This window comes from Odocoileus virginianus, chromosome 3, assembly GCF_023699985.2.
Source record: "Odocoileus virginianus isolate 20LAN1187 ecotype Illinois chromosome 3, Ovbor_1.2, whole genome shotgun sequence".
NCBI classification, from domain to species: domain Eukaryota; kingdom Metazoa; phylum Chordata; class Mammalia; order Artiodactyla; family Cervidae; genus Odocoileus; species Odocoileus virginianus.
Genome location: NC_069676.1, coordinates 27621948 through 27636046, shown reverse-complemented (window position 1 = coordinate 27636046; position 14099 = coordinate 27621948). Strand labels below are relative to the sequence as shown.

Here is a 14099-nt window from a genome sequence, read left to right as displayed (position 1 = left end):
ATTAGCATAAAAAAAAAAGACTTTTAGTTGCTCACAGAATTTACGATATATTTTATTTTTCTGGTGTTAACTCAGAAAAACAAATTTGGTTTCTTCTGTTTGTGTTTATTTACAGAGAATCAATTTACCCTGAAATTAAAATATTCTACTATCCAACTTCAAATATTTCTGCTGGCAAACAGAAAACATTAAGCAAGACAATATTTAGTTTTCCCAAAACTAACATACTTTTGAAACATTCCTTCTTAACTCTGTTCACCAATATGAAGACTAACTGCCCTAAAGGACTAACCAGGTAAAAGCAATGCTAAGAGCATTTAGAGATAAGAGCTTGCCTTGGACATCCTCCTCCTCAGAGGCATTACCTTCTCTTTAACCAAAGAAACTACACAAGTATTCTGGGTCTAAGCCTAGAAGGAAAACCTTTCTCAGGACTTGGGGGGAAGAGAGGTGACCCAAAGATGGAGGAGAAACAAGTCCTCTTTTAAAGCACTTCAGTTTCTTCTGAATAGCCCCAAATTTGGGCCAGACTGACTGGCTTATTTGCAATTACACACATATTCTTGGAGATATTGCAGGGTGGGTCCCAGACGACCACGATAAACTGACTATTGCAATAAAGGGAGTCGTACAAGTTCTTGGGCCTCCCAGTGCACACAGAAGTTCTGTTTATGCTATACTGTAGTTTAACTGTGCAGTAGCATTATGCCTAAAAAAAAGTACATACCTTATTTTAAAAATGTTTTATTGCTAAAAAATGCTAACCATCAGCTAAGCCTTCAGTGAGTCATAATCTCCTTACAATAGTAACATCAGAGATCACTGATCACAGATCATTGTAATAAATATTATGATGAAAATGTTTGAAATATTCCAGTTACCAAAATGTGAGCAAATGCTGCTGGAAAGCGGCGCCAACAGATCACAATTGTTTTTTTTTTTTTTTAAATAAGCATATCTGTGAAGCATAATAAACTGAAGTGCAATAAAAATGAGGTATGCCTTTATCTTTCTACCAGGAGCAGAAATGTCAGTAACAGATAAATTTTTCTTCACAGAATCCTCATGTAAGATCCAAATCCATCAAGGACTTTAAAATGAGAGAATATTTTTTTACTTTATTTTCTGAAGAAAGTAGGACCAAAAAATATCATTAAGAAAAACTGAAACTAAGAACTTCTAAAGTCAGTAACATACAAAAAAAGTTGTAAGATATTTTAAAAGACCTAAGAAGCATTTTCAATAACAAAAGCATAATCAAGACCCTGAGTTGTTTTACCATCTTGCCAAAGGGATACTATTTACATAACAAGTGTGTTACACGAAGTTCCCTTACTCTTAAGTAATACAAAAGGCATGCAATGAGCAGGAAGCCGGGATACCAATTAGAAGGCTACCATGAAAGCCGGCAAAATTCAGGTTTAAACTGAAAGAAGTAGGGAAAACCACTAGGCCATTCAGGTATGACCCAGTTCAAATCCCTTATGATCATACAGTGGAGGCGATGAATAGATTCAAGGGATTAGATCTGACAGAGTGCCTGAAGACTATGGACAGAGGTTCGTAACATTGTACAGGAGTTAGTGACCAAAATTATCCCAAAGAAAAAGAAATGCCAGAAGACAAAGTGGTTGTCTGAGGAGGCTTTACACATAGCTGAGGAAAGAAGAGAAGCAAAAAGCAAGAAAGGGAAAGATATATCCAACTGAATGCACAGTTCCCAGAGAATAGCAAGGAGAGATAAGAAGGGCTTCTTGAATGAACCATGCAAAAAGTAGAGGAAAACAACAGAATGGGAAAGACTAGGGAACTCTTCAAGAAAATCAGAGATACCAAGGGAACATTTCATGCAAGGATGGGCACGATAAAAGACAAAACAGTAAGGACCTAACAGAAGCAGAAGAGATTTAAAAGAAGTGACAAGAATTCATAGAAGAACAATACAAAATATTCTGTGACCCAGGTAACCACGATGGTGTGGTCACTCACCTAGAGCCTGACATGATGGAGTCTGAAGTCAAGTGGGCCTTAGGAAGCAACACTACAAACAAGGCTAGTGTAGGTGATGGAATTCCAGCTGAGCTATTTCAAATCCTGAAAGATGATGCTGTTAAAGTGCTGCACTCAATATGTCAGCAAGTATGGAAAACTCAGCAGTGGCCACAGGACTGGGAAAGGTCAGTTTTCATTACAATCCCAAAGAAAGGCAGTGCCAAAGAATGTACAAACTAGGGTATAATAGCATTCATTTCACATGCTAGTAAGGTTATGTTCAAAATCCTTCAAGCAAGGCTTCTGAAGAACTTCCAGACGTATAAGCTGGGTTTAGAAAAGGCAGAGGAACCAGAGATTAAATTGCCAACATTTGTTAGAACATAGAAAAAGCAAGGGAATTTCAGAAAAAATCTACCTCTGCTTCATTAACCAGGCTAAAGTCTTTGACTGTGTGGATCATAACAAACTGTGGAAAATTCTTAAAGACATGGAAATACCAGACCACCTTACCTGTCTCCTGAGAAACCTGTATGTGGGTTCAGAAGCAACAGTCAGAATCTTACAGGAAACAACTGACTAGTTCAAAACTGGGAAAGGAGTACAATAAGGCTGTAAATTGTCACCCTGTTTATTTATCTTATATGCAGAGTGCACTATGTGAAATGCCAGACTGGATGAATCACAAGCTGGAATCAAGACTGACATGAGAACTATCAACAACGTCAGACATGCAGATGATACCACTCTAATGGCAGAAAGAAAAGAACTAAAGAGCCTCTTGATGAGGGTGAAAGGGAAGAGTGAAAAAGTTGGCTTAACTCTCAACATTCAAAAAGCAAAAATCATGGTATTCATGGCAAATAGAAGGGGAAAAAAATGGAAGCAGTGACAGGCTTTACTTTCTTGGGCTACAAAATCACTGAGGAAGGTGACTGCAGCTGTGAAATTAAAAGATGCTTGCTCCTTGGAAGGAAAGGAATGACAAACCTTGACAGTGTATTAAAAAGTAGAGACATCGCTTCAACAATAAAGGTCCATATACCCAAAGCTATGATTTTTGCAATAGTCATGTGGAAGACAGAACTGGACCATAAAGAAGGCTGAGTGCCAAAAAATTGATGCCTTTGAATTATGGTGCTGGAAAAGACTCTTGAAAGTCCTCTTGCAGTTGGACTGCAAAGAGATCAAACCAGTCAATCCTAAAGGAAATAAACCCTGAATATTCACTGGAAGGACTGCGCTGAAACTGAAGCTCCAATACTGTGGCCACATGATGTGAAGAGATAACTCACTGGAAAAGACCCTGAGGCTGGAAACAATTGAAGGCAAAAGGAGAAGAGAGCAGCAGAGGATGAAATGGTTAGAGAGCATCACCGACTCAGTGGACATGAATCTGAGCAAACTCTGGGAGATAATGAAGGACAGGGAAGCCTGGTGTGCTGCAGTCCATGGGATCGCAAAGAGTTGGACATGACTTAGTGACTGAACAACATGACAGGCTGGGTAAGTGGCTTCAGTTTGAGATGGCAGCATGAAATGCAGGACATCAGATGGATCAGGAGGGAAAACCAACTGGGAAAGGTTGGCTCTGGAGGCCAGGAAAGGGGAGTGTCAAGGAACACGTCTGGAAGGACAGCAGTGACGATCACTGAAGCAAGGAACTCTACAAGAGGAACACTTTGAAGGTTCAGCAGGAGCTGAACATGCTAAACGTAAAGGTAATAGCAACTTGAACACAGATTTGAACTCAGAAGATCTAGGTCAAAGGAAGGATCAAAAGGTCAGGATTTTCTATAGCAAATTCACTTTAAGAACTAAGAACTACCATACCATACACCATGGTACGAGCCATGATCTACTAGGTCTAATAGTCCATGTCCTTTCCATCAATCTCTTATCTACTGAAAATAACCAACTGTTTGACAGAGTCAGTAACAAAACATCAAAAGGTCAGTACCTGCTTTGTTTCTTGAGCAGTTCTTAAGTCGAGAACAAGGTAACCAATAGTTTCTCTGGCTGAAGTTAAAGGATCCAAGGCAAAACACTGCAGTTTGATAGGAGTACGCTGTAGCCTGTAACATAACAATTCATGTGATAAATAAAATCACTTTTGCTTAATACTGAACTTTCTATCAGCTTTGAAAAAGCTACTTACTACTACTCAAGACAACTATTATTTTGTTGGATAACCTATATCTTTTCTGTACTTTCTAAAAAACTCAACTGGCAAGAGCTATTAATTATGTCTACTTATCTATATACCAACTAATACACAAAACATGTCAAAAAAAAAAAAAACTTTAAGTCTCTCTCATCTAAGAAGCTAACATCTAGGTCAATGTTTCTCAAGCTTCTGTGATACACAGAATGCTTTCAAAGTCAAAAATTACCATTAATCCTCAAGACTGATTTTAAATTGTTTTTCTTAGACTTATACACATAAAGGCTTGAACATACATATATATGCTTCTTTTTTTATATATATAGATTTTTTTACATAGATGAAAGAAATCTTTATTGAATCTGTTACAACACTGCTTCTGTTTAATGTTTTAGTTTCATGGCCCTGAGGCATGTGGCATCTTAGCTCCCAGACTAGGGATGGAACCTGCACCACTGCACTGGAAGGCTGTCTTAACTGTACAGCCAGGGAGTCCCTATTTATATGCTTGTAACTCTTTTTGTTGCTAAAAAAAATGAAATAAGCTTAAGAATTAAATGTCATAACATTGTAAATTATTAAGTTAAAAGCAATTCAGTGTAATACATGATAAGGTCATGTAAGCAGGAGCCTGACTTGTGCAACATGGCTTCTTTTGAGTCTGGAACCCCTACACATATGGTAAGCTGACTGGAGTTTGCCATCACTGCCATTATCTAACGGAATGACTGTGAACCCTGCACTGGACACAAAACTCATCATGTATGTATTTATCTGTGTTATTGTCTCAGTCTATGAAATAGAGTGGTGCCACTTTATACTAACACAATTGTATACACAAACATCAGCGCAGGCACTAATATCTCAATATGAAGACACTGTATGAGCAGATATTCCAGAAGTCACTGAGATGAAAAGGAAAATTCTTGCATTTAATACCATTTTAAAGAAATTCATGGACTAAGTCAGGGGATCTTCCCAATCAAACGCAGGTTTCCTGCACTGCAGGCAGATTCTTTACCACCTGAGCTGCCAGGGAAGCCTACCTAGACATGTATGTATATACATATATATACATGCAGTAGCTCAGCTGGTAAAGAACCCACCTGCAATGCAGGAGACCCCGGTTTGATCCCTGGGTTGGGAAGATCCCCTGGAGGGCATGGCAACCCACTCCAGTATTCTTGCCTGGAGAATCCCCATGGCAGAGGAGCCTGGTGGGCTACAGTCCATGGGGTCACAAAGAGTTGGACACGACTGAGTAACTAAACACAGCACAGCACCTTTGAGCGTGTACACATGTCCGTGCACACACAACTCACAAACTGAAACAAGAGCTGAACAGACTGGAAATAACAGTCACCTGTGCTGATGAAGTGCTTTCCTGTCAATTTCCCAGGCTAACTCAGTAGCAAATTCTGGCTGGTCTGTATGGTCCACAGGATCAGTAGCCAACTGCTCTCCATCAAACTTTGCTTCTACTATAAGCATATGTTTTGGACGTTTGGGGAAATGGCGACCTAGAAAAAAAAAGACTGTACAGGTTAACTGGAAGTGTACAAAAATCAAATATGGTCACCTGGCACCTAAGTTTTAAAAACTGACATGTTAACAGTGGTTAGCCTATCATGTATTCCATAAACTAACTCACTAGCACATACTCCGGAGAAGGCAATGGCACCCCACTCCAGTACTCTTGCCTGAAAAATCCCATGGACGGAGGAACCTGGTGGGCTGCAGTCCATGGTGTCACTAAGAGTCGGACACAACTGAAGCAACTTAGCAGCAGCAGAAGCACATACTCACATATATACTCAAATTCATGATTCATAAACACATTAGTCAAATCGAAAGCTGTGATTAATAAATTAGTGCTTCTCTAACATTACTGTGCAATGAATCACCCAAGGTCCTGTTAAAATGTAGATTCTGGTTCAACTGGTCTGGGATGGGCCCAAGATTCTGCATTTCTAACAAGATCCCAGGAGATGTCAATGATGTTATTCTTGGTTCATACTTTGAGCAGCAATAATCTCAATAACATTCATAATTAAACTGTTAAAAATGTGATTATACCCACTTTAGATGTTACTAAAATCACTGTGGACAGTGACTGCAGCCACAAAATTAAAAGATGCTTGTTCCTTGGAAGAAAACCTATGACAAACTTACACAGCATATTAAAAAGCAGAAACATCACTTTGCCAACAAAGGTCCATATAGTCAAACCTATGGTTTTTCCAGTAGTCAAGTATGGATGTGAGAGTTGGAGAGACATCTGAGCCCCAAAGAACTGATGCTTTCCAACTGTGGTGCTGGAGAAGACTCTTGAGAGTCCTTTGGACAGCAAGGAGATCAAAGCAGTCAATCCTAGAGGAAATCAACCCTAAATATTCATTAGAAGGATTGATGCTGAAGCTCCAGTACCTTCGCCATCTGAAACGAAGAGGTGACTCCCTGATGCTGGGAAAGACTGAGGGCAGGAGAAGTGGGGGCAGCAGAGGACAAGGTCGTTGGATGGCATCATTGACTCAATGGTAATAGTCTGAGCAAATTCTGGGAGATAGTGAAGGACACGGAAGCTTGTCATGCTGCACTCCATGGGGTCACAAAGAGTCAGACAGGACAAAGCAACTGAACAACAACAAATACCAGTATTTAATATAGAACAGGTTGTCTAGAGAGTTAAAAAATAATCAAATTAGCAAAAACAAATTTACCTGCATCTTAATTTTCCTGTTAACACAGTAACAGGATCAATCTGATCACATGGACCTCAGCCTTGTCCAACTCAATGAAACGAACAAACATGCTGTGTAGGGCCACCCAAGACAAACAGGTCACGGTGGAGAGTTCTGACAAAATGTGGTCCACTGGAGAAGGGAATGGCAAACCACTTCAGTATTCTTGCCTTGAGAATCCCATGAACAGTATGAAAAGGCAAAAAGATAGGACTCTGAAAGATGAACTACCCAGGTCAGTAGATGCCCAATATGTTACTGGAGATCAGTGGAGAAATAACTCCAGAAAGAATGAAGGGATGGAGCCAAAGCAAAAACAACACCCAGCTGTGGATGTGACAGGTGATGGAAGTAAAGTCCGATGCTGTAAAGAGCAATATTGCATAGGAACCTGGAATGTTAGGTCCATGAATCAAGGCAAATTGGAAGTGGTTAAACAGGAGATGGCAAGAGTGAACATCCACATTTTGGGAATCAGAGAATTAAAATGGACTGGAATGGGTGAATTTAACTCAGACAACAAATACGTCTACTACTGTGGGCAAGAATCCCTTAGAAGAAATGGAGTAACCATCATCGTCAACAAGAGTCCAAAATGCAGTACTTGGATGCAAACTCAAAAATGACAGAATGATCTCTGTTCGTTTAAAGCAAACCATTCAATATCACGGTAATCCAAGTGTATGCCCCGACCAGTAATACTGAAGAAGCTGAAGTTGAATGATTCTTTGAAGACCTACAAGACCTTCTAGAACTAACACCCAAAAAAGATGTCTTTTTCATTATAGGGGACTGGAATGCAAAAGTAGGAAGTAACACCTGGAGTAACAGGCAAATTTGGCCTTGGAGTACGGAATGAAGCAGGGCAAAGGCTAATAGAGTTTTGGCCAAGAGAATGCACTGGTCATAGTGAACACCCTCTTCCAACAACACAAGAGAAGACTCTACACATGGACATCACCAGATGGTCAACACCGAAATCAGATTGATTATATTCTTTGCAGCCAAAGATGGAGAAGCTCTATACAGTCAGCAAAAACAAGACCAGGAGCTGATTGTGGCACAGACCACGGACTCCTTATTGCCAAATTCAGACTGAAATTGAAGAAAGTAGGGAAAACCACTAGGCCATTCAGGTATGACCTAAATCAAATCCCTTGCGATTATACAGTGGAAGTGACAAATAGATTCAAGGGATTAGATCTGATAGAGTGCCTGAAGAACTATGGATGGAAGTTCATTACATTATAGAGGAGGCAGGGATCAAGACCATCCCCAAGGAAAAGAAATGCAAAACAGCAAAATGGTTGTCTGAGGAGGCCTTACAAATAGCTTTGAAAAGAAGAGATGTGAAAAGCAAAGGAGAAAAGGAAAGATATACCTATATGAATGCAGAGTTCCAAAGAATAGCAAGGAGAGATAAGAAAGCCTTCCTCAGCAAGCAATGCAAAGAAATAGAGGAAAACAATAGAATGGGGTCTAGAGATCTCTTCAAGAAAATTAGAGATGGTATGGACCTAACAGAAGCAGAAGCTATTGAGAAAAGGTGGCAAGAATACACAGAACTATACAAAAAAGATCTTCATGACCCAGATAATCACAATGGTGTCAGACATCCTGGAATGTGAAGTCAAGTGGGCCTTAGGAAGCATCACTACAAACAAAGCTAGTGGAGGTGATAGAATTCTAGTTGAGTTATTTCAAATCCTAAGAAACGAAGTTGTGAAAGTACTGCACTCAATATGCCAGCAAATTTGAAAAACTCAGCAGTGGCTACAGGACTGGAGGTCACCTTTCATTCCAATCCCAAAGAAAGGCAATGCCAAAGAATGCTCAAACTACTACACAATTGCACTCATCTCACACGCTAGCAAAGTAATGCTCAAAATTCTCCATGCCAGGCTTCAACAGTATGTGAACCATGAACTTCCAGATGTTCAAGCTGGATTTAGAAAAGGCAGAGGAACCAGAGATCAAATTGCCAACATCCGCTGGGTCATTGAAAAGCAAGAGAGTTCCAGAAAAACATCTACTTCGGCTTTATTGACTATGCCAAAGCCTTTGATTGTGTGGACCACAGAAAACAGTAAAAAATTCTTCAAGGGATGGAAATACCAGACCACCTGACCTGCCTCTTGAGAAACCTGTAAGCAGGTCAGGAAGCAACAGTTAGAACTGGACATGGAACAACAGACTGGTTCCAAATAGGAAAAGGAGTACGTCAAGGCTGTATATTGTCACTGTGCTTATTTAACTTATATGCAGAGTACATCATGAGAAACGCTGGGCTGAATGAAGCACAAGGTGGAATCAAGATTGTCGGGAGAAATATCAATAACCTCAGATATGCAGATGCTGCTGCTGCTAAGTAGCTTCAGTCATGTCTGACTCTGTGCGACCCCATGGACTGCAGCCTACCAGGCTCCTCCATCCATGGGATTTTCCAGGCAAGAGTACTGGAGTGGGTTGCCATTTTCTTCTCCAGATATGCAGATGATACCACCTTTACGGCAGAAAGCAAAGAAGAACTAAAGTGCCTCTTGATGAAAGTTGAAAGAGGAAAGTGAAAAAGTTGGCTTAAAACTCAACATTCAGAAAACTAAGATCATGGCATCTGGTCCCATCACTTCACGGCAAATAGATGGGGAAACAGTGGAAACAGTGACAGACTTTATTTTTTGGGCTCCAAAATCACTGCAGACGGTGACTGCAGTCATAAATTAAAAGACGCTTACTCCTTGGAAGAAAAGTTATAAAGCAGAGACATTACTTTGCCAACATAGGTCCATCTAGTCGAATCTGTGGTTTCTCCAGTAGCCATGTATGGATGTGAGAATTGGACTATAAAGAAAGCTGAGCACTGAAGAATTGACGCTTTTGAACTGTGGTGTTGGGAGGAGACTCTTGAGAGTCTCTGCAAGGAGATCCAAACAGTCCATCCTAAAGGAAATCAGTCCTGAATATTCATTGGAAGGACTGATGCTGAAGATGAAGCTCCAATACATTGGTCACCTCATGCAAAGAACTGACTCATTTGAAAAGACCCTGATGCTAGGAAAGATTGAAGGCGGAAGGAGAAGGGGATGACAGAGGATGAGATGGTTGGATGGCATCCTGGACTCAATGGACATGAGTTTGAGTCAACTTGGAGTTGGCAATGGACAGGGAGGCCTGGAGTGCTGCAGTCCATCAGGTCGCAAAGAGTCAGACACGACTGAGCAACTGAACTGAACTAACACAACACAGTAAAGGATACTTTACAAATTAGCCAAAGGAAAATAAACACATTCATTCATTCATGTTATTTTCAACGACAATGCTATACACTATCAAGAAATATTAAAATATTCTCTCTGCATTACTGTTCATTTGTACTGACAGACTTCATTCCTTCAGTCTGCTGAAGACATATTCAGAGTTCAATTTATGCCAGAAAATGGGATGCAAAAGGAAGAAAACAGAGTATGTGTTCTTGAAGAGTTGAGGGTCCAGTGGAAACAAACTTAACATAGTGAAAACAAAAAACAAAACACTAAAAAAGAAATAAGCACTAAGCATCTTACAGCCAATATGTCTGCAGGTCTGGTGAGGGGGTTTCAGTAAGCGGAGTTTAACCACTGTTAAACAAGCACATCCCTCCTGCCACTCACCCTGGTTCAAGCTGCTTAAAAGGAATTAAGCTGGTCATAAGACCTTGACTGCAAACCTGTGAGTGTCAACCTAAAGTTCTCATTTGAAACTCCCCATGAAGAGTCTTGCCACGCTGGGCATGGCTCTCCCCAGTAGAACTCAGGGGCCTCTCACAGGACGTCACTGTTGGCTGCTCTAACCGATCACTAAGTTTCACAAATGAATTTCATATGTGTCCAAAAAGACCCCTATATTTTCAGACGATCCTAACTACAACTTCCAATTAGCTTGAAACCAGAGGATAAGTACGGAACAACAGGTGCCTGCCTCGTCCCAAAGACAAAGACGACCTTGAAATCAGAAACCCGTGTCATTCTCATCCCTGGAATCTAGTACTTAGGCCAAAGTTTGCTCATGGTAGAGGCCCAGTGATCTTCTTTTGAATAAAGAGCACTTCTAGAAGCATAGCCAAGAAATTGCAAGCAGTTCAAATAGTTGAAGGACCAGGAACATATGAATACACACAGCAGGAGAGAGAAGGCTAAAAAGGTAGGTCACAAGTCTACCCTAAAGGGCCATGTATGCCACTTTAAGCAGGACCTTATCCCTCAGCACATCAAAGGATTTTAAGAAACTTAGCTTGGCATTTCAGAAGTTACCCCTGCCAGTAAGGTGGACAGTGTTTCCTGAAGATTTATCAAACAGACTACTGAGAAGATTACTACAGTAGATTAGGGGGATAATGACAGCCCCACAGCAAGGCACCCACAATGGAAACTCGTTCATTTAATAGCTTACATTTTTTAAAAAGTTATATAAAGCACCTACTATTATTGTTAAAATAAAATCAACACTTGGTGACCAACTGGATGTTGGTGATGGAGAGGGAACCCAGGAAGACGATGACTCCCAGGGTCTTGGCTTGAAGCAACAGCGTGGTTACAATGAATGGAAATACAAACACAAAAGGAGGAATGGCTTGGAGGACTGCATATGTTTATAGCAACACCTAACTGACCTTCCCAATTCCAGGTTCTCTGGAAACCACCATACTCAATCCCACAGTGGTCTGAGTTGTCTAATTGCCTGGAATGACTCTTCTGTCCTTGATTACCTACCAACCAAGGCACTTCAGCCATCAACCTCATCCACCTCCCAAACCTGTGTTTACAGCCTGTATCATTTATTTTTATTTACATTACATCCCAACATATTATGTCCTGCACATTAATTTGACCCCCCTAAGGAGACAGAACCCTACAACCTTGAAGGGAAAGAGAGTGCCTTACATTTCTGTTACCTCATAGCATGGGCCACAGTCCAAAAGCTTTTGTTCACCAAATTACAAGAGGATTTTAGTCCTATGTCTTTAAACAGTCAGTAACCTAACAGCTAAATCTTCCCCAACACTACGGATTCCAGCCCATCCTCTCCTCCAAAATTCAAAAATTAGTTTTATCTTTTCTTCCCTCTCACCTCCCAAAGAGTGCCAGGCCTCCATGAGACACCTCCCCTGAAGGGCAGGGGTCCCCAGCGGTTCCTCTCACCGTTCAAGATGACTCCTTCTTGTCCTATTATTCAAAACCTAACCTCAATTTACCCATCAACTCCTATATCCTCCACTTTCCTGTTCTCCAACCACACTGAATTCAAGCAATCAAAGATGTCTGGCTTGACTATCCCTTAAACACCACTGGCGCTTCCCTTTGCCTGGAATGCCCTTGCTTCCTTTTTTCTCCCCCGACAAACTTTTAATCATTCTTTAGGACTAAAATAAATGTCATCTCCTTTGGGAAAACGTTGCCAGCTTCCCCAGACAGAGGTGATCATCCCTTCTTCCACACCTTGATAAGAATTTATTGTTCTCCAGGCTACGCCGATAGCTTTTGGAACCAGGTCTGTTGTGTTTTTATTCCCAGCACAGTGCCTGACACTCAGCTAGTCTCCAAACAAACCCAACTTCCGGGCATGTGCAATAGACCCTCTTGACAACTGTAGTCCTCTAAGCACCCAGTAGAGACCTGTAAACGGAAGGGCACCCGCAAAGACATCTGAAAATGCAAGAACACATAAACACTTCTGAAAAATGCAAGAAATATGTATCTGAGTCAAAGCAAAGTTCTCAACACTGATACCAGGAGGACGCTGAACAGAACGTGCTTTCCAGGTACTATTTCAGCTCATATTGTAAGCAGCATCGATATGCTGCTTCTGATGGAAACTTTCTCCAACATTCTCTGGGTCTACGGCTAATCACGCTAAATATCATCTACCCTTAACCTCTCATACTCCCACTCCCTTGGGGGACTTGTAAATCAACTGCCCAACAGACCTTACAGCATACAACTTCAAACAAATCTCTGAGGACCGCACCAGCGAAGATGACAGGGCTCCTCAGGTTAACAAAGCCTCGGTCCCACATTACTCCGTTAACATTTAGAAAGCAGCAACTGCAAACGCCAAGTTCCCGATCACTCACCTTCTAGGATGGACACGACGATGAGCAGTTGGTCGGACTTGGAGACCATGGTTGCGGGCGGCGGCCGGTAGGCGGGGGTCTGCTGGGAGGAAGAGGGGCCCGGGTGAGTGGCGGGCAGCCTGCGACCCCAGGCAGAACTCCCGGCGAGGCTCCCGCAGCCCGCCCACAGCCCCGGACACCCGGATCCCGCCCGGTGGTCGGCCTGCAGCGCGCCCGGCTCCCCGGCGCGGGGCCGCCAGTCCACCCGCAACCCGGGCCCGACTCAAAGCAAAAGCCGGTCGGCCACCCGGCCCGGCCTGTCCGCAGGGAGACGCGAGCCCGCCGCCAGAGGACCTTTTGCCGCCTGCGTAAAAGCTTTTCAAACACCCCGGCTGCTGCCGCCGCGGCCGCCGCAGTTCCCCGCTTCCGCCTAGCAACCAGGCCCGCAGGCCCAGCGCCCCGGGGAGGCTGGAGGACAAAGGGTGATAGAGATCAGGGCAGTCGAGGATAGAACGCCCTTCAGCCCGCCTCACCTCTTACCCTTTTACGCTACGTTCCAGAGCCCTGAAGAAAAGACTGGCCGTGGCCTCACAGCGCCCCCTGCTAGCCGGACCGGGGAAAGCGGGCGACTTGGTGGAGACCAACCGCGCAGGCGCACTACTGCAGTAAACCCTTCCCGAACTTCCCCAGTAAGGAAAGTGAATGTGATGTATTCTCTGGTTTTCGTCCTAGACAAAACCTGGGAAATACATCAATATAAGTTTAGAAAACAAAAAAGCTAACTCTGTTCAGGCCACCAGTGTCAATACTGCTTAAAAGGTAAATCCTGGAAAAATAATGATTTAAGTCTGAACTCTAAAATCAACTAAAATTGTCCTGACGGCAGCTCAGGTTTCACGCTTTGTAAACTAAAGTAGTGTCATTACGGTAACTGCTGTAACTGCTGGCAGTGACGTAAGCTCGCTGAGAATTTCCTGTACAGTAAAAACTACCCTAAAACAAAAACATTGTCACGTGGGCAGGAAAATTAAAGGTATAGGTTCTTCTACTCCCTAGCGACAAAGTAATCAGCGAAATCAAGACCAGAAATCAAAAAGCGTCTAAAAGCTTCATT

The 14099-nt window shown here is 42.2% G+C and overlaps 1 protein-coding gene across 3 annotated transcripts in view; it reads right to left on the bottom strand.

The window, feature by feature from the left end:
- Positions 1 to 13546, bottom strand: part of CEP120 (centrosomal protein 120) — an 82184-nt gene extending 68638 nt beyond the window's left edge. Inside the window, exons 1-4 of one of the 3 annotated variants that reach the window (XM_070465101.1) lie at positions 13526 to 13546; positions 13007 to 13085; positions 5520 to 5676; positions 3953 to 4067 (exon numbers count right to left, since the gene is read on the bottom strand). In XM_070465101.1, coding sequence (XP_070321202.1) covers positions 3953 to 4067; positions 5520 to 5676; positions 13007 to 13055 — 321 coding nt within the window. In that variant the 5' untranslated portion in view covers positions 13056 to 13085; positions 13526 to 13546. Of the gene's footprint in view, positions 1 to 3952; positions 4068 to 5519; positions 5677 to 13006; positions 13089 to 13339; positions 13467 to 13525 lie in introns of those variants that run through there. The other 2 variants (XM_070465100.1, XM_070465102.1) reach the window with 2 other exon arrangements.
- Between the last annotated feature and the right edge of the window lie 553 nt (positions 13547 to 14099).